The 23,157-nt window shown below is 44.1% G+C and overlaps 1 protein-coding gene across 2 annotated transcripts; it reads left to right on the top strand.

Moving 5' to 3' along the window:
- The first annotated feature begins 17,817 nt into the window (after positions 1-17,817).
- SP8 (Sp8 transcription factor) lies at positions 17,818-23,157 on the top strand. Of its 2 annotated transcripts, none has more exons than XM_086694605.1 (2): positions 17,818-17,941; positions 18,968-23,157. In XM_086694605.1, exons 1-2 carry the CDS (start codon positions 17,921-17,923, stop codon positions 20,468-20,470), a joined length of 1,524 nt encoding a protein of 507 aa, XP_086550731.1. In that variant the 5' UTR covers positions 17,818-17,920; the 3' UTR covers positions 20,471-23,157. The 2 variants fall into 2 exon arrangements, with proteins under 2 accessions (XP_086550731.1, XP_086550735.1); XM_086694609.1 differs by lacking the exon at positions 17,818-17,941 and adding an exon at positions 18,065-18,332.

The following is a 23,157-nucleotide window of genomic DNA, read 5'->3' on the forward strand; positions in this document are numbered from 1 at the left end:
AGGTATTTGAGATGATCTCCCTGTACTGAAGACCTTGCAGGAAAGACCTGGACAGGAGCTGCTAAACTGTGAGCTCTTGAGCACCCTCCACATAGTGCATCCTTAAGTCAGTGCTTCTTTACCTCAGCTGCAGCTTAGAATCCTTTGTCAAAATGCTTCCAGGGAGCTTTTAAAATCCCAGTGCACAACTAAACCAGTTTCTAATAGTTGGGCCCAAACATCAGGATTTCTGAAACCTTCTCAAGAGAATATGAAAGTATAGCCAAGATGAAAAACAACGGAAAGTCAAGGGAAAAGCCAAAGGATGTGATGACCATGCATCGAGATTATGCATGTAAATTCATGGCAGTGGAGCAAGAACTACCAGACAGTACCCTTAGAGATGCCTAAATACAATGCTACCTGGGTGTCTGGGTACAATTGTGGAGTAATTAAGGCATTTTTCTGATTTCCTCTGCTGTTGAACTCTTAACAGTTTAGAATAGGAACTAAGCTGAAAGAAAAGTAATGAGCAAACCAAGATTTACCTGAAGCTGAAGTTCTGATGTAGACACAGCTGTTTTTTTTATTAGGTTTAATAACTCCCATGTTGCTAAAATCTACAGTCCAGTACTAATAACTGATAGACCAATCTTCCAAATAACGAAAGAACTTCTAATTTTTTTCGCAACAATTAAAAAGAACTAATAAAAAAGTCTTTGCATTTTTCTTTTCTAGTATTTTATTTAGTTTCAGTTCTAGCTACTCTGCTCAAACTTCTGTGTCTGTATTAGTGTGTAAAAATCTTACATTTTTGGTTATTTATGTTCCTAAGTTTCCTAAGGTAAGAAGCTAGGCTACAACGAATACCCTTAGGTCATTGGCAAAATACCCTTAGGTCTAGAAAGTAAATTTGGATTTCCAAATGGAAACTATCTTCAGAATTTATGTGTTTCTTCCACAACTTGTATGTTGAGTATTTTCCCAGGAACTTGGTTTTCTTTTCTTGACTTTAAAGTCTGTTTCACTGGAGCTGCTCCCAACCTACCTGTGGAATGACCTAAATTTTTGGTGCTAAAAATAAAAATTAGTACTTTTCCATTAGGATTATTAGGATGATTAAAGACTAATTCAAACACACACACACACACACACACACACTTAACAGCCAGTGAAAAGAAAACCCAAAAGAACTTTGACTTTGTCTCTACCAATTTATCTAACTCAAAGCTGCAGAGTTTAACCAGAACCAGCCCAGTCACCAACCAATAGAAAAACTTAAAATGTTCATTTATTTATTTTGAGAAAAAGAGTGTGTGGGGAAGGGGGAGGGGCAGAGAGAGGGAGAGAGAGAATCCCAAGCAGGCTCCATGCTGTCAGTACAGAGCCCAACCGGGGCTTGAAATCACCAACCATGATATCATGACCTGAGCCAAGATCGAGAGTCAGATGTTTAACCAACTGAGCCACCCAGGCACCCCTAGAAAAACCATTTGATTCTCTACATTCAAATTCTGTGACAGATCCAAGCCATGAATACCATATTGGTAAAATTTGCTACTTCCAAACAAAAAGACTCTTTGCTTATGTCCACATGTCTTATTTGGGAAGTCAACAGATTAGTCCTTATTTGGAAAGAAACCTAACTGGAACCTTCCAACTGGATTTTCCTTTCCTCTTCCATTCACTAACTACTTTTGGGTATGCAAATGTACACATGTATATGGGTAACACATAAAGGCTAAAAGGGTGGCTAAAAGGTTGACACCATTGTTTTATTAACAAATATAACTCAAAGTAAAGTAATTAAATAAGGACATATAGTAAAATAAACATTCCAGTGACCGTTAGACTGAAATGTTCTGCTTTACAAATTAAAGGGAGAACAATACAATTACATGATAGTGCTTGTACAGACTTGCTGAATATGCGATGAATCCCTGACCAGCCAGCCAGTTGTCTCATCTCTTCTATCCCAGAAAAGATTGAAAAGAATAGGACAGCTGTAGTGTCCTGACTTTGAGACTTACTGGTGAATGGAATGACAGATGTAGAGACAGTGCCCCAAAGTGGGCAGGACCTCATCCCTGACAAACAAAAGAGGATGACAGTCCTGGAGCCCCATTTACTTCAATAAAATTTTCTTTTTAAACCAGCTGTCTTTATATATATATATATACTTAACTATATTTTATATCTATATATATAAATATAGATAGATAAAAACATAGATAGATCTATCTAAGATACTGGTACAAGGCAGTATTTGCTGATTAGGTCTCAGAACACCATTTTACCTGATAATCCAAGCAAAACACCAACAATAGTTTTCCCTAACTCATTATTATTACCTTTTAATCCTATCTATACTTTACTAGATATACATTGTATGCTATTGCTCCATCTATAGCTTTATCATGTGTCAAATAAAAAGGGTTGCTCTAGTCTTATCTTAGATTTACCCATCAAAAATCGGAAAAGTAAAATTTTTTATTTGCAAAATGTTCCATATCTGTTACACGTATCTTCTTATAATCCACCAAAGACGCCTAGTTTTGTCTTCTTGCAATTCCCTATTGACCCAAAGTAAGGATTTGTACCCCTCATTAAACACATATTCAATTCTTTACCATATGTTGTGTTGGTGACTTCCTGCACTTTTGCTCTCCTACTCTGGGACTGTAAATATCTTGAAATCAGTCATCTATTGTTTATGTTTGTCTAAAGTAGGTGTTTGATTAATAGGACAATTCAAATACTTTATCTCATTGGATCCTCAGAGCCATCTTGTGGAGTTGGTAGGGCAAATAATATCCTTATTTTATAAATGAACAAACTGAGGCTCCAGAGTTTAAGTGATATGTCACCTAATCTAATATAGAGAATTATAGTGAAACTGGAAATAGAAACCAGGTTTTCAATGTATAATCCGATATTTATTATATTTATAGCTTCTCCAAATGTATGGAAAAGTATATCAATTACGTAAGTGTTTTTATTCTCAACTTCTTTCAGTTGATCAATAAAAACAAATTTGCCAGGGGCAGAGACAATAAACCATTAGTAGTTGTCAAAAAACATGTATTGTAATTTAGGTCCTACATTTCTGAAGCTTAAATTCTGATTAAAACTATTCATAATGCAGTTGTTTGTTTAATAGGATTAACACAACCACCAATACTTTTGTTTTGCCTTGACAAATAGCTTTAGAAGATGAAGACTTTATTAAAATACAGTAAAAAGACATGTTAAAATGTGAACTACATAAGAATAAAAGAAAACATTAAATTACATTTAAATAATCAAAGTAACAGTGATTCTGACCCAAGGAGGTAATTGTATGTATAAAATTTAATGTTCCTGCTAATTTTTACATAAAGCTGTATGAATTTCACACCTAAAAACCTGCATAAATTCATTGACATTTATTCGTAAAATGGTTTTAAGCTCCAGGAATTTCATGCAGTTAGAAGTTGACTTTCTATAGAAGAGAGAATAATGCTAATGAGTGAATATTAAGCATCAGGCATAAATATATAATTATATACATTTCCAAAAGTGGGATAAATCACACATTAAGTTATGTCATAACTCAAGGACTTGTAAGAGGCAAGATGATGTACTTGATAGTCTTTGGATAATTAATTTTAATTAACATGCCTATATTATAAAAATATGAGAATATTTTAAATTAGGAATGTAAAAACATTCAATACAGGAAAAATATGGATCTTTAAAGCTAGAGGCAACCATTGGAAAGAGGAGAGGTTTTACTTCTGCGTACCCATTAAAGCAAGGTCTAGACATTCATAATTATACCAATTAATTGGCCATTTTGACTAAATTATGTAAATGGTCTATATACACTTCTCAAAGTACAAAACTGTCAATGCTCTTTTCACTTTGGTCAAGTCTACACTAGCTAGCAAAATGAAGTGGATAATTAAGACAATTATTCTGATGATTTAGATCAAACATTAATTAAGGTAAAAGCAGATTAATTTTTTTTGGGGGGGGGGACAAGCTCGGATTGGAATATAAATGTTCCTTTTGTGTTCCACAAGCGTGTCGAAATGCTTTTTGTCTTTTTAAAATTGTTTTTGAAATCTGATTTCAAAACGCTTAGTATATATTGTTTCTACATCAATTCCTTAATCAGAATCTCAGGTTCTTAAGTTCCCAAGATACCTAGGTAATAGAATAAATAGCATTTTAGGATTGTTTGTACCAGCATTGGTATAAAACTCATTTCCTAAGTTCATAGACAATACTGATAACACTTATTCTGAATTCAAAAATAAAGTCATTGGAATGCTTTTTAAAAAGCAACAATAAGAATATATTCTTTACATTGGCATTATAGTTAAGTAGAACGCTCTTTTACCAAAAGTGTGCTGAAGCATCTAGAAGTGAAGTACAATGATGTTCATAATTTAAACGGGTGGGGGACAGAAGTATATGCATGTACATGAAATAACAAGCAAGCAAATAATTATATCCTATATCTACGTATCTATTCCGATATAGTATGTCAATATCTATCTACCTACCTAAAGAAAGAGAGAAAGAGAGAGAGAGAACATGTAAGCAATTGCCCCAAAAATGTTAAACAATGTTAGCCTAGATGAATATGGGTGTTCACTAAAGTTAAATGTTTCATTTACTATTATTTCAACTTTTCTGTAGGTTTGAAAAATTTCAAAATATAAAATTGAGGGAAATATACATTTTAAGCTTCACATGAAATAACTAATAAATATTCAATACCCATCAAACCCCCATGAATATGATACTCCTGAGATTGAAAATTCTACAGTACCTCATTTCTTAAAACCATACTGTGAAATCTATACTAAAGATGCTTTCCAATAGGCCTTAAGTGAGCACTTTAAAATATTCCCAAGGTTTCCCATGCAGGGTATAGTTAAAGAGCATTCCACTTGAGATCCTTGCCTGAAAGGCCCTATAGAATTGCAAAGTATCATTATTAAGCAAATGTTCCTGGGCCCTTGGGTGGTTCACTTAAAACACATTTCACTGTATTGAATATTCAATGCCAAAAGCACACTGTTCAGTGTTAAGATTTGCAATTTAAACCCAGTTGGGAGAAGTAAAAGGTTCTTGTAATTTGCCTATACTGTATTGCACTGATGTAGTAGCTTTCATTGATAATTAAGTTCCAAAAATATGAGTTAGATTGTGTGAACAATGGAGGAAAGCTAACCTTTCTATTATAGCCTCAGCTCTTGACTTCTTGTATTTAAGATTACAGATGCTCCATTAAATCGATTTTGTGTTTAATCTCCCCTTGAAAAACAGTGAATGCAAGTCTCCAACTTTCTTTCCTTTGAGCAAACCCAAGTATTTGACAATGAAAACTACAAGGCTCAAACCAGATGATTAACAACGCCCACTGGGGATAAGAAAAGTTTAGCTTGTCTCTTTTGGGGTAGTTTTCCTCAACTCTCACTGGATTTGAGTGTCAAAATATATTTCACATTAGATTTTCAAATAATTTTTTGGAGGAATCAAATTTAAGAGGGCAGGGGGTGCATTTAAAGTGATAATATTGTGTTCCCTTTAAATAAATACATATGTTTTAAAACATCAGAGAATTTTTCATATGTAATGTGACTTTAAAAAAAAAGTTTCAATCAAATCTCTGCTTGTCATCCACTTCTTTTCCCTGGTTAAAAAAAAAAAAAAAAGGAGGTCCCTCAGTAAAATATAAACGATAAAAATATCCAGAACAAAGGACTGAACAAAATGAAAACCCATAAAGAAGAGAGGCAGGAGATTGTCATTACATCAGAAGAAAATTACTTGATTTCCTTTTGAATTTGTGCTGGAGCGTTGAGACCCATCTCCCTGGCTCCCGCTCTGAAAGAGGGGAAATGGCCAGCTGGGCGGGGGCTTCCTCGGATCCACTCACTTTCTCAAGCACCACTGGCGCTGGGGTTATACTCCAGCATTTGGTGAGTTTCGAATTTAGAGCTTCATAAAATCTAGTCCATACTCGATATAGAGCTTACCTTCAAAAGATTTGAAACTACCTTGGGAATGAGAGCACAAGCAGTGCACTTAGGGTCTTTGTGGGAGACCTCCCCACTTCTACAGTAAGGGAGTGGGGAGGCAGGCAGGAGTCGCAGTGACTCTCTAGCGTGGTACCGGGATCCGCGGCTTCAGCATCACGTGGGAACTAGTTAGAAATGCAAATTATCAGTTCCCACCCCTAGACTTACTTAAGCAGAAACTCTGGGGATGGGGCCCAGCAATCTGCGTTTTAACTTAGCCCTTTGGGTGATTCTGATATATTCCCGCTGACAGAGAAACAAGAATATAAATTTCTAAAAAGAGCTTTCAAGTCCAGTCAAGACCTGGAGGGGGAGACCAGCAGAACAGGAGATTCAACTATTACCCGGGTCGGTTGGGTCCCAGGCCGCCTGACCTGTCGGCGACCCCCTCCCGCACACACGCCCCCCGCGGTCGCAGCCCCCCCTCCCACCGCCCGCCTCCCTCCGCCCCCCAGGCTGCGCCGGCCGCCCAGCAAGAGTCGGGTCGGGGGCCGGGGGACGCGGCGGGCCCCTCCCGCAGCCGCGCGTGCCGGTCGCAGCCCCCTCCCGCCCGGACTGCCCCTTTGTCCGCCCCGAGGGCGGCACCTTCCCGCCCGCTGGGTGTGCGAGCCCTCGGGGGGTGGGAGAGGAGGAGGGACAGGGGAGGGAAAGAGGAGGAGCGGGGCGGGCTGCTGAGTGCAGGGGTGGGGAGCCGCGCCGCACACCCGACTACCGGCCCGGCCGGCCTTCGGAAAGGGGCTTTTGTAGCCCGCCCGGGAGTCCGCGCGAAACTACCGCTCGGAGGCGGGGTGGCGCCTCCCCCTTGGCGGGAGCCGGCGCGGCCTTCCCGGCCCGAGAGCGCGGCAGCCGACGGCGTCCGGGCCGGCGGAGAGCGGAGCCGGCGGCGGTGCTCGGCGGGAGAGCGCGGCTAAGCGGAGGGGAGGGCCGGAGGGTGGGGCGGGGCGGGGCTGGGCCGGGCGGCGGCGGAGCGCTGCGCCCGCGCCTCCGCCTCCGCCTCCCGCGCCCGCGCCCGCCGCAGCTCCGGGTCTCGCAGGCGGGCGGCCAGGGACGCGTGTGCCCCCCCGCGGGCGGCCTGCTCCCGGGGCCGGAAGGTGCGAGGCTGTGCGAGGCTGCGCGGGCCTGCGCGCTGGGGCTGCGGCGGGTGACGAGCGGGCCCCGGGACGGCCGGCGGTCGCGGGTGGGGGGCTAGAGGAGGACGGAAGGGAAGGGAGGGAGTGGCGAACCGGGAAGAAAGGGGAGTGCAAATATTGTGACTGTTGGGTACGGAAGCTATCCGTGTTGCTGTCGGAGATCCCCACTCCTCGCTCTCGGAAGACTGCCGGGACGCCCGACGGCCCCTGCAAGACAGCCTACAAGGCTCCACAAGACCACCGTCACTCATTTCTTCCCGATCCTGCGACGGGTGGGAAAGTTGTCCATGAGGCACCTTTTACTCCAGTTTTCTCAAGGACAGGGTATTAATTAAACTGACTTCTTGGGAAGCTTCGGCTCCTGGGCGGTTGCCAGCTACTATTGCCCGCTGAAGTAAGGGGCGACCCTGTCTCCCTTCTATGCTCCCACCCAATCCTTCTGCTGTACCCTTGCGTTTTTCGTTGCCAGTCTCCTGACCTGATCCCTTAGATGGCCATAGAACAGAAAAGGGACACAAGATGAATGGTAAACTCTGTAGGTGAAAACACCCCGGGTATACTAGAAGCCGAAAGCAGGAGCATCTCTGAAGTTGTCAGGACGATTAATCACGGGAACCGGCGGACCTTCTCTGGTTCTTGTGTCCGCTGCGGCCTCAGCGAGCCCAGCCCCTGCTTGGAACACTCGGTCCGCAAGGTTCTTGTCTCCAACTGAGTTATGAACTGGGACACACCAGGCCTTTTAAAAGGCAACATCGGGTTGTGATTTCCTCCCGCAGACTTCTAAACCTACAATTTTCCCACCTATTTCTAACCGTTTTGGAATTTCTAGTCTTAAATCTTAGGTAACCAACGGGTGGGAAATTCGAATTAGCGAAGCTTAAGAAAAAAATTAGTTTTGACTCGATTGGTAAGTCAACAGCAAAACAACCTAATAAAACTAGATGTGATACCTAAGGCTTGTGTTGAAAATTTAAATACCATATATTAATTGGCTAAGTTTCAGTTAAATCTGCTAAGATCTATTAAAACACAAATTGAGCAAAACACTCTTTAATTCCCTAATACCAGTCCATCAATAAAATCATAGGCAGGTGTCTTTTACCAACAACAAACAATACTTCTTTTGGTTTAACTTTGGCTCTTGTTAGAGTCCCATTTGGTAAGTATGCCAAAATTACAGAAATCATTTCTGTCTTCTTTTTGCTCTCTAAGCTTAGAGGACTTCTTAAACCCAAGCAGAAAAAAAGGTTTGAAGTGGGTTCATTAGTCCTTCTAACATTTTTATTTTTATCCAGAAAGCTTCAAATAAACTGACCTTGGACAGTACCAAATAGTCTGGGTTTGAAACAACTGGTTTTTTTTTTTTTCTAGTTTAAAGGGGTGTATGGGAAGTGTGGGGATTATGCCTATGTTAGAATGGGTATCGTCTAGAAAACTACTTGAAACATCATGTACAGAAAAATGAGAACTTTCTGTTAATACTGCCCTTTAGAAGGTAATGGACATTTCATTACAGGACTGTAAATGCTGAGCATAGACCCCAAAGTCGAGGGCTTTGGTTCTTCCGGTGTTGGCTTTCTTCAGTTTTGTTCAAAAATCAATGTGTTTGCCTTATGACACCCCACTGAAAAATGTTTTTAGAGCAATTACACGCATGACAATAATCAGCTTATTTCTTTTATGTTAAGAAACGATGCAAAAAATTAAGAAAGAAACTCTTAAATAAAGACAGGAGAGGGAAAGAGGGACTACATAGGCTACTGCAGGTTAAGTGCAAACACTTCAAGAGGAAGGAGTTTGATCCTCACTCTCTCACTCTTTAAGTCCTGGAGTCTTGGCCCTTGCTTTGAATTAAAATGGGACAGCCTTCTTTGGTGGCCAGCTAGGTCCTTGTTATTTAAGATGGAGAACCACCAAGGCAAGGTGGGGGGAGGGGTGATGCTAAGTGTTCGGGAGAAAAGAAACTGCGAAACAATTCAGAAAGTTGGAATGTTCCGGTGAGAGGATTGAGGAAAATTGCGTTTTCGTATCTGAGCAGCCTTTATTACTTTTCCAGAGTCCATGATCAAGAATAAAGATTGTATTTCCTTTCAAAAAGTGAAGTGTAAGAGTCAATACTTGCCAAGGCTTAGAAACCCGTTCCCTGTTCCGTCGAGATGGGCGTTTCTGTGAAGGGGCTCTTCGCTCTGGGGTAAGGTAGACGCCCTTGAACCCAGTGATTAGCGCATCACGCCATGAATTTCCTAGAGCTGATGTAGGTATTTTATTTCTAATACATTCTGAAATGAGGGTGTAATCTGCTAAATGGGGCCCCTTGTATGTAGGTGTATACCCTGTTTCCTGACCCAGCAGCCCTGAGCTGCCAGGGAAGGACGCTAAGGCGGCTGGCGCCTGTTTAATAGGGGAGAAGGACTGCATAGACGTGACGCCATAAAGAGCATTAACCCAATCTGTAGCCTGGGTTGGTGAAATTAATCACTGCCTTTGCTTCCGTTTCCACCTGGAACTCTCCAGTCACCAGCAAAATCATTTCTGTCTTTGCAGGTGGAGGAAGCTGAGCGTGAGCGGCGGGTCGGGCCAAGACCATTGTGAAATCCTGCAAAATTCACTGAAATCAGGGGTAAAAGATGTTCAGAAATGACTTGGCCCGAAGCTTTTGATGTGTAGGGATGAACGGGTTGTGGGGGTGTGAGAGCGCTAACCCTAAACTACTAAGGCTGCAGGGATTGTACTCACCCCAACGGTTGTGCCCGTCCAGGCAAATGCCGGGTTCACACGACGCCCCTTTGCTTTGACCGATAGAGACGTCCAGTTCGATTACCATGAAAGATCTCCGGGCTAATTCAACTTGACCTAAATGTGTGACCCATCTCGTTTACTGGGGAAAGTGGGGGCGGGGGGGGCACTTCACTTTGGCGTTACCTGAAAACGTGGAGCTGTGGGCAGTAGTGTGTGTGTGTGTGTGTGTGTGTGTTTTGTGTGTGTGTGGAGGGGTTAGGTGTGGGCACACATATTCGATTTCCAAACATCTTTTGAAGCTGTCTTCTCATTTGTAATTTACAAACCCAGTAAATTTCAAAGAGCCTGATCGTGTTATCAGACACCTCAATGCACTGTCAGCTTTCCTCCAAAATTAGATTTTCGCTTTACCCTTGAAATCCTTTGCTAAGAAATGTGTGAACTCACTATCTGAATTCCCCTATAAGAAACACTCGTCAAGAGAAGTGAGTTGCATATAACAGAGGTAAATTTTTTTATAAAGTTTATGTAAAGCATACAAAAATAGCCCAATATATTGCATAGCCTCATTCAGGAAAGCAGATATCTTTCACATCCCCACAGGAATTCTTTACCCTAGTGTCCTCAAAGTGGTTTCTAATATCTCCACTTCTTAAGAAAAAAAAAAAAAGTTAGCAAAAGCTTGCACCCAAGTTTTGGGTGGGATTCAATATTCTAAGCAAAATATGCTCAACAGATGATAGTAGAGATGAAGCCAGAAAACAACTCCAGCTATTTAAACTGCCAAATGAGACATAAAGCTGCATTGTAAAAATCATCTGGAAAACAGGTTTTCCCATTGAAGTCGCTATGTGTTAATTACTGTGAGCTGGAAGGCTGGAGATCGAATGCCTGGAAGCCGACTTTCACCCCGCATACGTAAACGGAAAAAGTGCTGAACCGCAGCCAGAGGGCTCCTGCTCGGACTCATTGCCATGCATGCCTAGACATTAATATGTGTTCATGGAGGGCTCGTACAGTACGAGGTGTTATTTCCTTATAAAGAAACACCAGGTCTCGCTTTCCATTCTTCTTACAAAATTATTCGCATTATTTATGCTACATTGAGCGATCTAATTTCTTCGTGATAGTCAGCTAATTGCTCTGGCAGGTAATTAGAAGCGGTTTACAACGCAAAGGGCTTTTGCATTGCCCCTTGGATTATTAAGTTGCGCTGTAAATTATACCATATTTGCTGGAGAAAAATTCTTTTGAGCAAGTTCTCTTCCTGCGATCCGAGATGAAATCGGCTCTCCCCCCCTTCCCATTACACACCCCTCCCTAGCCACCCCCACTGCCACCACACCCCCTGCTTTTCCTGGACTCGGAGTCGAATGATTCTAAAGCACGCGATTTTGTTCGTGTTCACTGGGCCGAAATAACGTGGCCATTATGGCCTGAAATGGGCCAGGTTTGAAGCGAGCTTCCTGCGCGCCTGCAATATCCAGCAGGCATGTGGGAAAAGAACGGCTTAAATGGGGACATCTGTTCAGTGCTGCTCATCTTACTCTTACAGCCAGGTCAGGTTAAGAGAATAACCTGTTCGCCACCTTTTTTCTTGTTAATAAGACTATTAGAAAAAAAGCGAGCGCACACACACAAACAACACTAATTGAGCTGCCATATAAGCAAAGAATCAGACACACAAAGGTAGCAGCTGAGTTACAAGAGGAACTGTAAAAAATAACCATTGGGCTATTTCAGGGAAAATCTACAAGACTTCTGTCAGAAAAAGGAAAAGAAAAGAAAATCAGAATATGTGAGTTCAAAAATGCTCTCTACAAAAAATGGGTTTACTTAAGAGATTTTAAGAATTTAACGAAGAATGGTTTATTCTCAGGTTTTCATTTAATAAAATTGACCTGAAGGTAAACTCCAGTGGATTTTTTTTGTCTTCAGCTTTCAAGTACTCTGAGGCTTAGCACTTTTTGTTGGCATTATTTAGATCTGTGCTATCTCTGAAGGTCTGTTGACAAACCCCAAGTGGGAGCATCCTAGTGTATCCCATGATTTTAGAAGAACGAACTGTATCCCCTTTCATAAATATCACCCATTTGTAAACCTTGTACAATGGTTTGAACACATGTGTGGTTAAATCCAGAAACCAGTGCAGCTTCTAGATTATTTGTAATTAAGCACAATTCCCAAAGTAACATTTATCTTCCCGAAACTACGATTGCAATTGTCAACCGTCTGGAGGAGACGAAGAGGTAATCTGGGAGCATTACCTCCTCTAGTAACAGAACAGAATGAAAAGAAATCAATAATGTTGAGGATAAGAATTTAGTAGTTTTTAACTCTGCATGTTAGCTGTGAGAAAGTGGTATATAATACCAAAAGAGAAAACAGCTGAAACAAATCCATTCTAGGAAAAAATCAAGGACGAACTCGTTTGAATGTCTAAGCCTCTCTCTCTCTTGCCTTGCACAACACACACACACACACACACACACACACACCATTCACCCCAAATGAGCAAACTCTCTTCCCTATGTTTGTATCCTTCATTTACATGATGAAGGAGGAATACGAAGTGCTGTAGAATTAATTATCAATTTCATCTGTGGGCTGGCAGAGAGATGACTATGAAATATACCATAGAGTACACGCCTGCCTGTAAAACTAGCACACAATCATATCAACATACTATGAGAATGTGAACATTATGCATGTAGATAACAAATAAAGAAATAAGATTTTTTTGTTCCTTTAGTATAAAAAGAAATACCTATTTTGGTAAGTATCTTCATATTGTCCTACCAATGAACTTACCTACATATTCATATGATTCATACATGGGAACAGTCCTCCTTGTCTTCTGACTATAAGTGATTTGAATGCCTTAGCTAAAGTGAATCAAAGTATGTAATGTCCCAAGTTAGATGAGTACATTTCTTTTAATTAAACCGTTCCTAACTTTTGAATGTGTTGAAGTGGCAGAAAAGAAAAATATATTAAGCAGTGAAATGCAGAAGGAAAATATCGAGTCAATTAAGAAAATAGATGGAATGTTTTCTCAGGTGGTCCCATTTATTCATAAAGAGTCACCAAGGCAATGCTTTGCATCCACCAGGAGATCCAATGCAACTAGATGTAGAGTCACTATTGCTTCACTGTGGTCAGCAAATACATCCAATTAAGCAGTATCAGGAAAGTAAGGACTCAGCTGTAAATGTGGCCGGACAGTTTGAAACCGAATAACCTCACTAATAGGGGCTATTGTTCAGCGTGAAAGTTCCCATTTTCCAATCAGGAAAATACAGCCCTCTCTGGGCTCTGGACGACTGATCCCTTCCCACCTACGGTTCAACAATCTGCCACCAGCAAGGGGCTTTTATTGCCTCCCTTCCCAGGAAATGTTAGGCAACTTCCTAGTAAAGCCGCCCCAAAGCAGGAGTGGACAGCAAAAGGGCACCCCTCAGGAATCCACAGGTTCACGCCTGGCCAGGTTTTCTGTGCAGCAGGAAAGTAACTTTGACCAGAGAGCTCCCGACCTAGAGATACCCCCCAACCTGGCCCAGCCCGCTCCTCCCTGCAGCCGGCGGCGGCGCTCGGCTGCCTCACCATCCCTCTTCACTCTTTATTTGGTAGCCAGCATGTCCGCGCGTAAGGTCCCCTCACAGTGGCCAGGGATTGGGGGCTGCCTTCCCGTTTCGGAAGCGCCTGCCAGGGACTCGCGGCCGGCTCGGCGTTCACTCGGTCCGCAGCGGGCACCGGCAGGTCAGCTTCCCGAGCTTGCGCATCCCTGCCAACGCTCCGGAAACCGAGATGCGAAGAGCCCGCTTTAAACGTACCCAACGGAGGTACGCGCCTACATACAATAGTTCATGTGCATTTTTTCCCCCTATTAGCCTTTTTCAGCGCTTTGTGTATACTGGACCACACTTACGTCCCCAAACAGTATTTGGTGTAGATGTGTTGCCGGACACTTGAAAGCCTGGATAACTTTGATGTTTTCGACTATAAATCCCTAATTGTACTTAATGGTTACAAATGGTTTTATTTACTTGTCGTTGTATCTACACATTTTAATCTACTTAACCAAACAGCGGAGGCATATTTCACTCCCCACTCCCTGAAAAGGAAAAAGCAAAGATCGAGGCCTCTAATTTGCTTTTAGGACCTTTTATTTCTTTGGTTGTGAAAGCGTAAGAGCTCCAAATCACAGCATTGATTAGTCTTCAAACCCGGCTGCAAAAAAAAGCCCCCCCCCCCGTTCTTCTCTCCATCTAAGGAGATGTTGATGTATATTGTAGCTGCAAGGTGTTAGATATACTCGAGCAAGTTGTTCCCAGGATGTAAATTAGGTCCCAAAAGCTGTTGTCCAAATCGAAGAAACAGAGAAATTAATCTGGGAGACTATCCATCATCACCGGTAATAAAGAGAGCGACATGGATGAGACAGATGATATGATTAAGGGGCTGTGGTCGTTTTAATTAACTTTTTGCTGTCCTGTAATGATCAAACTGGTCACCAGACCCGGTCAATAAGCATGTTAATATCAAACAAATAAAACCAGGGATGATTAAAAACCTCCTGGTTTATTAAATTTGAAATTCAAATGAAATTTATGCTGCAGATGCATACAGAATGCTAATAGATTTTAGCTTTATTGAAAGTGGATCCCACAGGTTTGCAAGAAACAGCAGAATATCTGTCTACTCTCCTTGCCAGCAGGTTAAACTTCACATGGGGTGGGGGAAACTTTTAATGTTAGGAAGTCTGCACTTCCCACCTTTCTTCCTCCTTCCCTTCAAAACTTCTATATTGTCATAGCATAATACTCAAGAGTAATGATCAAAATCACAGAGGGTAAACTGAACGGTACACGTTTAGGAATGCTTTGCAGGACAGGCTGTATCTACCATGGATTACAGATGTTCCTTCCTGTGGGGGGGGGGGGTGGTTTCAAGAATGATTGAGTCACTTCTCTAAAGTGGAGAAAGGGCTGCCATTAAGACCCACTCCCCTTAAACCAGAAGTAAGATTATTGCTGTTTTAATTTTTAGTCAATTATAGATTTTTTTTTTGTTTTTACTTTTTAACTCTGTGGTCTTATGCCTTATGACAAACACTTCTTTTGGGGAGGGGTAGTAGAAGGAGCGTAGTATGAGAAAAAAATGCCCTTTGACCAATACTAATATGAAATAAACACCTAACTTTTGTAATGGGAGTAAGTGGAATATACATGTACATACATATACGTGTGTCTACATACATCTATATCTCTGTGTATCTTCTAATGAAGAAAGATGCACATACAATCCTTTGTGAAAATCCCCAAATGCTGCAAACAACCTTGTACAAATTGAGGAATCCAGTATGTTCATTAAATCCACACCAATGTTGTCACCCATTGTCATGGGAAGAATTACATATGATTCTAAAGTGAATTTATACAAATAAAAAAATTTTAGAAGTAGGGAGCTCAAAATTGTAATCACATGATGCTGAGTTGTTCTTATTCCTAGCATTTTTTGAGGAAACGGTGGTTAATGCTTCTATCAGCACTTATTTAACTTTTTAATAGTCTTGCCTCACTTCTTTCTAGAAGATAGGAGATAAAATAAATAACTACTTAAAGAAGGGAGTCTTCTTTCAAAGCTTTTTTTCCCTCCACCTTTGAGGATGATGGTATTGATTAGAATTAACCCCCAAATTTAAACAACTGTGTATTAGGTCCTTAAAATGAATATCATTATAGAAAGAGACCAAAGCAATGAAGTTAATTCTCTTTTATTTGTTAAACGGAGTTCCCTCCTTCCCCCACCCCTTCCTCCTTCTGGGCTGGCCTGTCACGCCTTCTCAACACGCTAAAATCATTCAGAGTGGCTTGCAGGGAGAAACACGACATTTATGGTAAGCGTCAGCCTTCAGAGAAAGAAAGCAGTTCATTAATTTACTTCACACTTACTTCAAAGTATGAGAATGTACCTTACCCCCTTAATCAATAGATATGATGTACAGTCAATATCCCAACACTGTTAAAAAGGGGTCAGAAACACACACTCTCACACGACAAACATCAGCCTCAACCATGCTCAGTGAAACTTACACAAATGATACAACCTGACTTTGGAGTTTAGTAAACCCAAGAAGAATTTTTTTCTTTTTGAAACATCTCCAGACGCTCTTGATGCACTTGAGGAGGGTTCAAAAACAATAAAATAGTTTCCCCAGTCAAACAAGACATTTCTTCCAGCTGGGAACATTTTAATCAATTCTGCCTTAAAAATTAGATTACTTAGAGCATTGCTAAACTGCCTAAAACTATGAATTACTTTTCAAAAAGCACAAATATTCAGTGGTGCTCAAAAGGCTGTGAACTCCCTTGCTACAGTGTTGTGGTATTTACCGTGGTTTAAGTTGTTCCCTTGTGGTGGCAGTAAAATTGTAATGATATTTCTGAAGGCAACTAATAACACAAATGGAAAGCAGGTTCTAAAACCCACCGAATTCGACTTAAGTGTATCTATTAACATGCACACATACTCATAGCTCTCAGACCCAAACGCCATTAGACACAGACGTCTCCATACATGTGGTCGATTTGCCAAAAGGGTTCTCTATGCTCTAATAAATAAAACCCAGAAATTTCAGTCAAAATCTTAATTTTTTTCTCAGATAGTGTCAGTGAGGTTTCCTGTAAAAATTTCTAAATTCCATAAAACGTTCCTCATTTTTTCACCCAAGGGAAAAAAACAATACTCTCCCATTCCCATCTCTATCTAATCCTTTTGTATTGAAATTTACTCTTCCTCGCGGGACAAACACGCCCCTTCCCTAGAGTGAAACTTGCACTTCCAAAGCCGATTCCCCTCTCAGGAGATTAAAAAAAAAAAAAAAAAAAAAAAAGCCACCGAATCAAAGTAACAACGCAGGCGCACACAAGCCCTAACTCACCCCTAAAAATACTCCTTAGTTACCCTAAGATTCTACCCTTCCGTTGTAGAGCTGTGAAAGTATAAAGATAGGTAGTCATATAATTTCCTTCAAAAATGTGGTGACAGTGTCCAAGAAGAAAAAAAAAATCACTCAAGACTTTAGGTACAAGGAATCAGAGGCAGTTGGCGACAGAGATAGCGTTTGTGAGTATTTATTTACTCAGTCTCACTCAACTTCGCGGTCAGTTTCACTCTTCAGATCGTCAATCTCTTTCTGTGTAGGTACACTTTCCTGCACCGTTCCTATTCTCCACCCCAGCTTTGTTGCACACACACGCACACACACCACCCTCTTCTCTCTCTCTCGCACACATTCACACAGCCTTCTCCCTCACTTCCTCTCCCGCACACACACTCATCCACCCTCCCTCCTCTTTCACACGCGCAAACCACATATTAATATTCCTCCCTCTACCCCTACACCAAGCACGCTCACGCCACCTTCCCCCCACACTTTACTGCCCTGTCCTTCACTCACAGTTACACAACAGTACACTCACACCCTTCCCCAACACTTTACTGATCTGTCCCTCTACCCTCCTGTCACACATGGTTATATTGTCACCCATAACACCCTCTCTCTTCTCAGCACTGTCTGCTCTCCTCCCCCTCCGCCAGTGTCCCTGCTACACTCACATCCACTACCCCTTACTCCCGCCCCCGGTCTGCACTGTCTTCTCCTTCTCAGCTTGGTCACACAGTTACATTGTTACACACTCACACACACGCTTTGTAACACGCGCAGCCACTCGCGCCCCTCCCGCTCTCGCTCCCCACCCCCCCGCGGCGGCCCGCGGCGGCGCCGATGACCTCACGGCGCGCGCGCGGCGCGGCCCGGCGAGGCCGCAGATTGGCTGGCCGCGCCTCCGCGGCACTTCAAAGCCGGAGAGGGAGCTACAATTGTGGTGGAATGGGCGGAACTGATCATTGTATTGCACACCTCTAAAAAAAACACTGCCTCTGATTTATCAATATAAAAAAGATCCTCTGAGAGGAGGAGGGCACTTTTGTGTGATGGCAACTTCACTTCTAGGGGTGAGTCTCAGGATTTTCTCTTGCTGGTTTAATTAGTTTCCTTTTATTGCCGATCGGAGGGGGTTAAAGTCGCCCCGGCCAGGCCACGGGCTATCAGTCTCTATTGAGAGCTTTTTTTTTTTTTTTTCCTTTAAATACAAGTGAGTTTGGAGAAAAGAAAGAGGGGGAGAGGGGGGCAGAGTCACTTTTTTTCAGCGCAGGAAAAGGTTCGAAGGGCATTTAGACAAGCCACCTCGCAGCGCCCGGCCGCTCCCTGCCCGGGAGACGTGCGCCCGGCCCATTTTATACGCGACGATTTCGGGGGTAAAGAGAGCAAGTTTTTCCTCCTTGAGCAAACTGCAGATTTTCCCTCTTCCCCTTAAAAAATACCGCAGCCCGCCTTGTCTTGCAGGTACGTTGAACCCGTCTCTCTCTCTCTCTCTCTCTCTCTCTCTCTTTACTATTGTAGTTTAAAAAAAAAATTTTTTTTTTAAGCAAATAAAAAGGAAAGCAGGACAAGCGAGCAAGCCCTCTAGTTTGACCTCTTTTGGCCTGGGAGAAGCGACCCAGCATGGGTTTCTGGGGACCGGAACAGGATTTTCAAAGGTCTCTCTGGATTACAGGGGAAGCCCTCTTAAAAGCAATCCAATGGTTTTTCCCCAGGCTTCTCGGCAGAGGAAACTTCCTTTCTCCCCAATCTGGACTTTTTGCTTGCTTGTTTGTTTCGAGGTGCCTGGGGCCTTGTGTGCACGAGTGTTGTTTTAGGTGAGAATACTTGTCAAACTCTTCTTTAGCATGGCGCTTTGCTCCCGAATCGGATGCCGGCAGCCAAACTTGTCCCCTCCCGTAGAGTAGGAAGCAGCCGGGCGCCAGGGCTGTTGGGGGAGCCAGGTGAGTTGGTGGCGGCGCGCCGCAATGAGAGATGGGGTGCCGTGGGGCGTTTTGGAGGCTTCCGGAGGACTGATGCACATTTCTTTCCTCCCTCCCCCACCGGCCTTTTGCCCACTTCCCCCTCCCCCACCCATTCTCCTCTCCTCCTTCTCGCAGGAAGAACCGAGGTTGGGATCCACTCCTCTGGCCATGCTTGCTGCTACCTGTAATAAGATCGGCAGCCCCAGCCCGTCTCCCTCCTCCCTCTCGGACAGCTCTTCTTCCTTCGGCAAAGGCTTCCACCCGTGGAAACGTTCCTCGTCCTCCTCCTCCGGCAGCTGCAACGTAGTGGGTTCCAGTCTCTCGAGTTTCGGCGTGTCGGGGGCCTCCCGGAACGGCGGTACGTCCTCGGCGGCGGCTGCGGCCGCGGCGGCCGCAGCGGCGGCCGCGGCCCTGGTGTCCGACTCGTTCAGCTGCGGCGGCTCGCCGGGCTCCAGCGCCTTCTCACTAACCTCCAGCAGTGCCGCGGCCGCCGCCGCCGCCGCCGCCGCCGCCGCCTCTAGCTCGCCCTTCGCAAACGACTACTCGGTGTTCCAGGCCCCTGGTGTATCAGGGGGTAGCGGCGGAGGGGGCGGCGGCGGCGGCGGCGGCTCCTCGGCGCACTCGCAGGACGGCTCCCATCAGCCTGTGTTCATTTCCAAGGTGCACACCTCGGTGGACGGGCTGCAGGGCATCTACCCGCGCGTGGGCATGGCGCACCCTTACGAGTCGTGGTTCAAGCCCTCGCACCCGGGCCTGGGAGCCGCCGGCGACGTGGGCTCGGCCGGCGCCTCCAGCTGGTGGGACGTGGGCGCCGGCTGGATCGACGTGCAGAACCCGAATGGCGCGGCGGCGCTGCCCGGCTCGCTGCACCCTGCCGCCGGGGGGCTCCAAACCTCGCTGCACTCGCCGCTCGGAGGCTACAACTCGGATTACTCGGGCCTGAGCCACTCAGCCTTCAGCAGCGGCGCCTCCTCGCACCTGCTTAGCCCCGCCGGGCAGCACCTCATGGACGGCTTCAAGCCAGTGCTGCCTGGCTCCTACCCGGACTCGGCCCCGTCGCCGCTGGCCGGCGCTGGGAGCTCTATGCTGAGCGCTGGGCCGTCGGCGCCGCTGGGGGGCTCTCCGCGCTCCTCCGCACGCCGCTACTCCGGTCGCGCCACCTGCGACTGCCCCAACTGCCAGGAGGCGGAGCGGCTGGGCCCGGCCGGGGCCAGCCTGCGGCGCAAGGGCCTGCACAGCTGCCACATACCGGGCTGCGGGAAGGTGTACGGCAAGACGTCGCACCTCAAGGCGCACCTGCGCTGGCACACGGGCGAGCGGCCCTTCGTGTGCAACTGGCTCTTCTGCGGCAAGCGCTTCACGCGCTCCGATGAGCTGCAGCGGCACCTGCGGACCCATACCGGTGAGAAGCGCTTCGCCTGTCCTGTCTGCAACAAACGCTTCATGCGCAGCGACCACCTCAGCAAGCACGTGAAGACGCACAGCGGCGGTGGCGGCGGCGGCTCGGCCGGTTCGGGTAGCGGCGGCAAGAAGGGCAGCGACACCGACAGCGAGCACAGTGCCGCTGGCAGCCCGCCCTGCCACTCCCCGGAGTTGCTGCAGCCCCCGGAGCCCGGGCACCGCAATGGCCTAGAGTGACGCCCATTCCGTGGCTGCCCATCTCCTCGACCCCCTCCCGTCCCGGTCCGCTTGGGCCCCGTCTGTCCCAGCCTCTGTTCCAGCCTGTCTCCACTGCATCCTGCTCGCACTTTCTGTCTCTTTCTGTCTCTTTCTCTCTCACTTAACTCATTCTGTGACTCTACTTTGTAAAGGGCATATGGACATGTAAGTAACACGCTCTCCTGGGCCCTGGCTTTCCCTCTCCACCAGGTAACACTGTCAGAGCCCCGTGAAGCCGTAACCGCCGGGTCTTTATTTCTCATCCTCTCCTCGTCCTCTCTCTGCCATCCCCAGGTTGTGACGGGCATATCTTTTAGAGGGAAGCGGCCGCTGGAGGTAGAGCTGGACGAGCATAGTGCCTGGGAGACCGGGGGCCTATGCACGAGCGGGAACAACTCCGCTGAGCAAGGTGGAGCGACGCCTTGGGGAGGGCAAGGCAGGAGGCCCGGACAGGGCATTCCCGCTGGGGCAGCCGCCCACTGGGTTCCGGAACCTCAGTATCAGGGGGCTCGGCACCGGAGAGTCCAGCCTGGCCGCTGCGTGCCGCTGCCCTCCTTGCGCAGAGCTGTTGCAACTGCGTCGGGGTGCCCATCTGGCGGCACCAAGACCCGAAGTTTGCGGAGTTAGCTCTCCCAACGTCAGCTCTGCCTCCTTTCCTTTGTTCCCTGAGGTGGAACCGATTCAAGTTTCAGCTAAGGGCAGTCTTGGCGAATCGCTGCAGCAGCCTTCTTTCATCTTTATAACATTTTTTTTTTAACTAAAAAACTAAAGAAAAAAAATGACAGCATTCTTCCACTTCGTTTCCCTTCTAGATAGTTTTTCCTCTAAGCAGTGAGCAAGTCTTTCTCTCGAAACTGCTAATATCGATCCCAAAGTTATTTTGATTGCATTAACTTAACTTATGGGGTGGGGGTGGGGTGAGGGTAGGTGTCTTTTTCTTATGCAAAAATACCCCTTTCCGGTGAGACCAGATTAACTATCTCCGTGTTTGTCCTTTTCTACCTCGTTTTTCACCGCTCCTGAGCATAATCTCCCAATCTTTTTTTGGTAGTCCAGCCATCAATTTGTATTGTACCCATTTCTGTAAATTCTTGGAATTCATTCAAGATTCTTAGGGTTAAACTTTTTTGTGTGTGATTTAAACTTATAAACACGTGAAGAAGCTATCGTTTATTTAAGACGAGGCTGTAGTTTAAATGCCAAAAGAGGGAAAATAGGAAAAAAAAACCTTTGTAAAATATATCTGAACCTAATGGTTTGTACAACTGGAGAATCGTTCTAGATTAGTTACCAATTAATTATAACTCCACCAGTGTATGGGTGTGAGGTGCAGCTGTCCAGGAGACGATTTTGTATAGTATTTTTCTTGTACATTACTTCCAGTAAATATTTGAAAATATATTGAAGTAAAGTTGATTTTGTCACAAAAAATATTAAGAGTTATTGTTGCAGTGCTGAAGAGCTGCAGGTATTTTGAACTCACTTCTGGAGGTGCAGAGCCACAAACGCACTTTCGGGGCTTAGTTTTGCTCGAATATGAATTTAGATAGGTATCAAACTGTAACTACGACAATATTTGATAAATGTGGGATGACATTTAATTTAATGGAGCATGTACTTATTTGCATTTGCTGGCAGTTCAGGCATAGTTAAAGTGAGAGTTCTCCTATATTTCATAATAACTGGGTCTGCCAAAACCCATGTATTAAATAAATTGTCCAAGTGAAACTCAACTAACTTTGGCCTTTGTGTATTTCCTGAAGGTAATATTGTTAACTGTTAATAAACACTCCTGACACTACATTTAAATGTTTGCAGATTTTGCAAACTAATTGCTCATTGTAATGTTGAAATAATTTGGATATTTCACATTGAAATGAAAAGCCTTTCTCTGGAACATTTTAGACTTGCATTTTAAATGCATGAGATGTAATTGATTTATTTGTAATATTTTAAATGGTATTAATAAACTCAGATAAAAGACTAGGCCAGTTAATTTGTATTTTTTTTTCTTTTTAAAATATGGACATTTGCATTTTATCTCAGTTAAATGTCTAATTTAAGCAAAGTATAACCCTGTTTTTGTAGGAATATTTAAATAATTGCCTTTAAGATATTACTTAGATGGAATGATCTATTTGGCAAAGCTGTGTTACTCTATTTACCAAGATTAAGATTATAGTGTCTAAGAAATGTCATTAATTATTTACCAGTAGATTTAGCTCAAAGCATCAGGATTTACTGACCTCTTAAAATTTGTACTAAGTCACCAAACAATTCAAAGAAATTTCCCTGTTCTGCTTTCTTCTTTCCAGAAGGAGTCAGGTTATTGGCCATTGATTGTATTTGGTATTTAAAAGGCCAAGGCTTACATTGGAAGATCAATACATCTAAAATAAAAACATGGGTTTGGGGATAACTTTTGTTGTTTGGGGGTGGAGGAGGTCAAGCGAACAAAAGCTTGTTTTTGGCATTCCATGTCTTAGCTAAAGATTATGTAGAAGTAAATATCAGTAGTAGATTCCTGCTGAAATGAGTTATCTGTTCTTTTAAAGTCTCTAAACAGCCACCAAAGAAAAGGAAGGTTAAACCTTAATCTATTTACTAGGCTATTGTTCATAGGTGTCAATGATGCCAATAAAAAAATATTGTCTTGTTATGTCTAA

Source organism: Puma concolor, chromosome A2 (assembly GCF_028749965.1).
Source record: "Puma concolor isolate L17-30 chromosome A2, mPumCon1.1.hap2, whole genome shotgun sequence".
NCBI lineage: Eukaryota > Metazoa > Chordata > Mammalia > Carnivora > Felidae > Puma > Puma concolor.

Excerpts from the sequence above, each read along its gene's own strand:
- SP8 (XM_086694605.1), top strand. The coding sequence starts at position 17,921 with ATGGCAACTTCACTTCTAGGG. Across the intron at positions 17,942-18,967 it reads TGGCAACTTCACTTCTAGGG|GAAGAACCGAGGTTGGGATC; the intron begins GTGAGTCTCAGG and ends TCCTTCTCGCAG.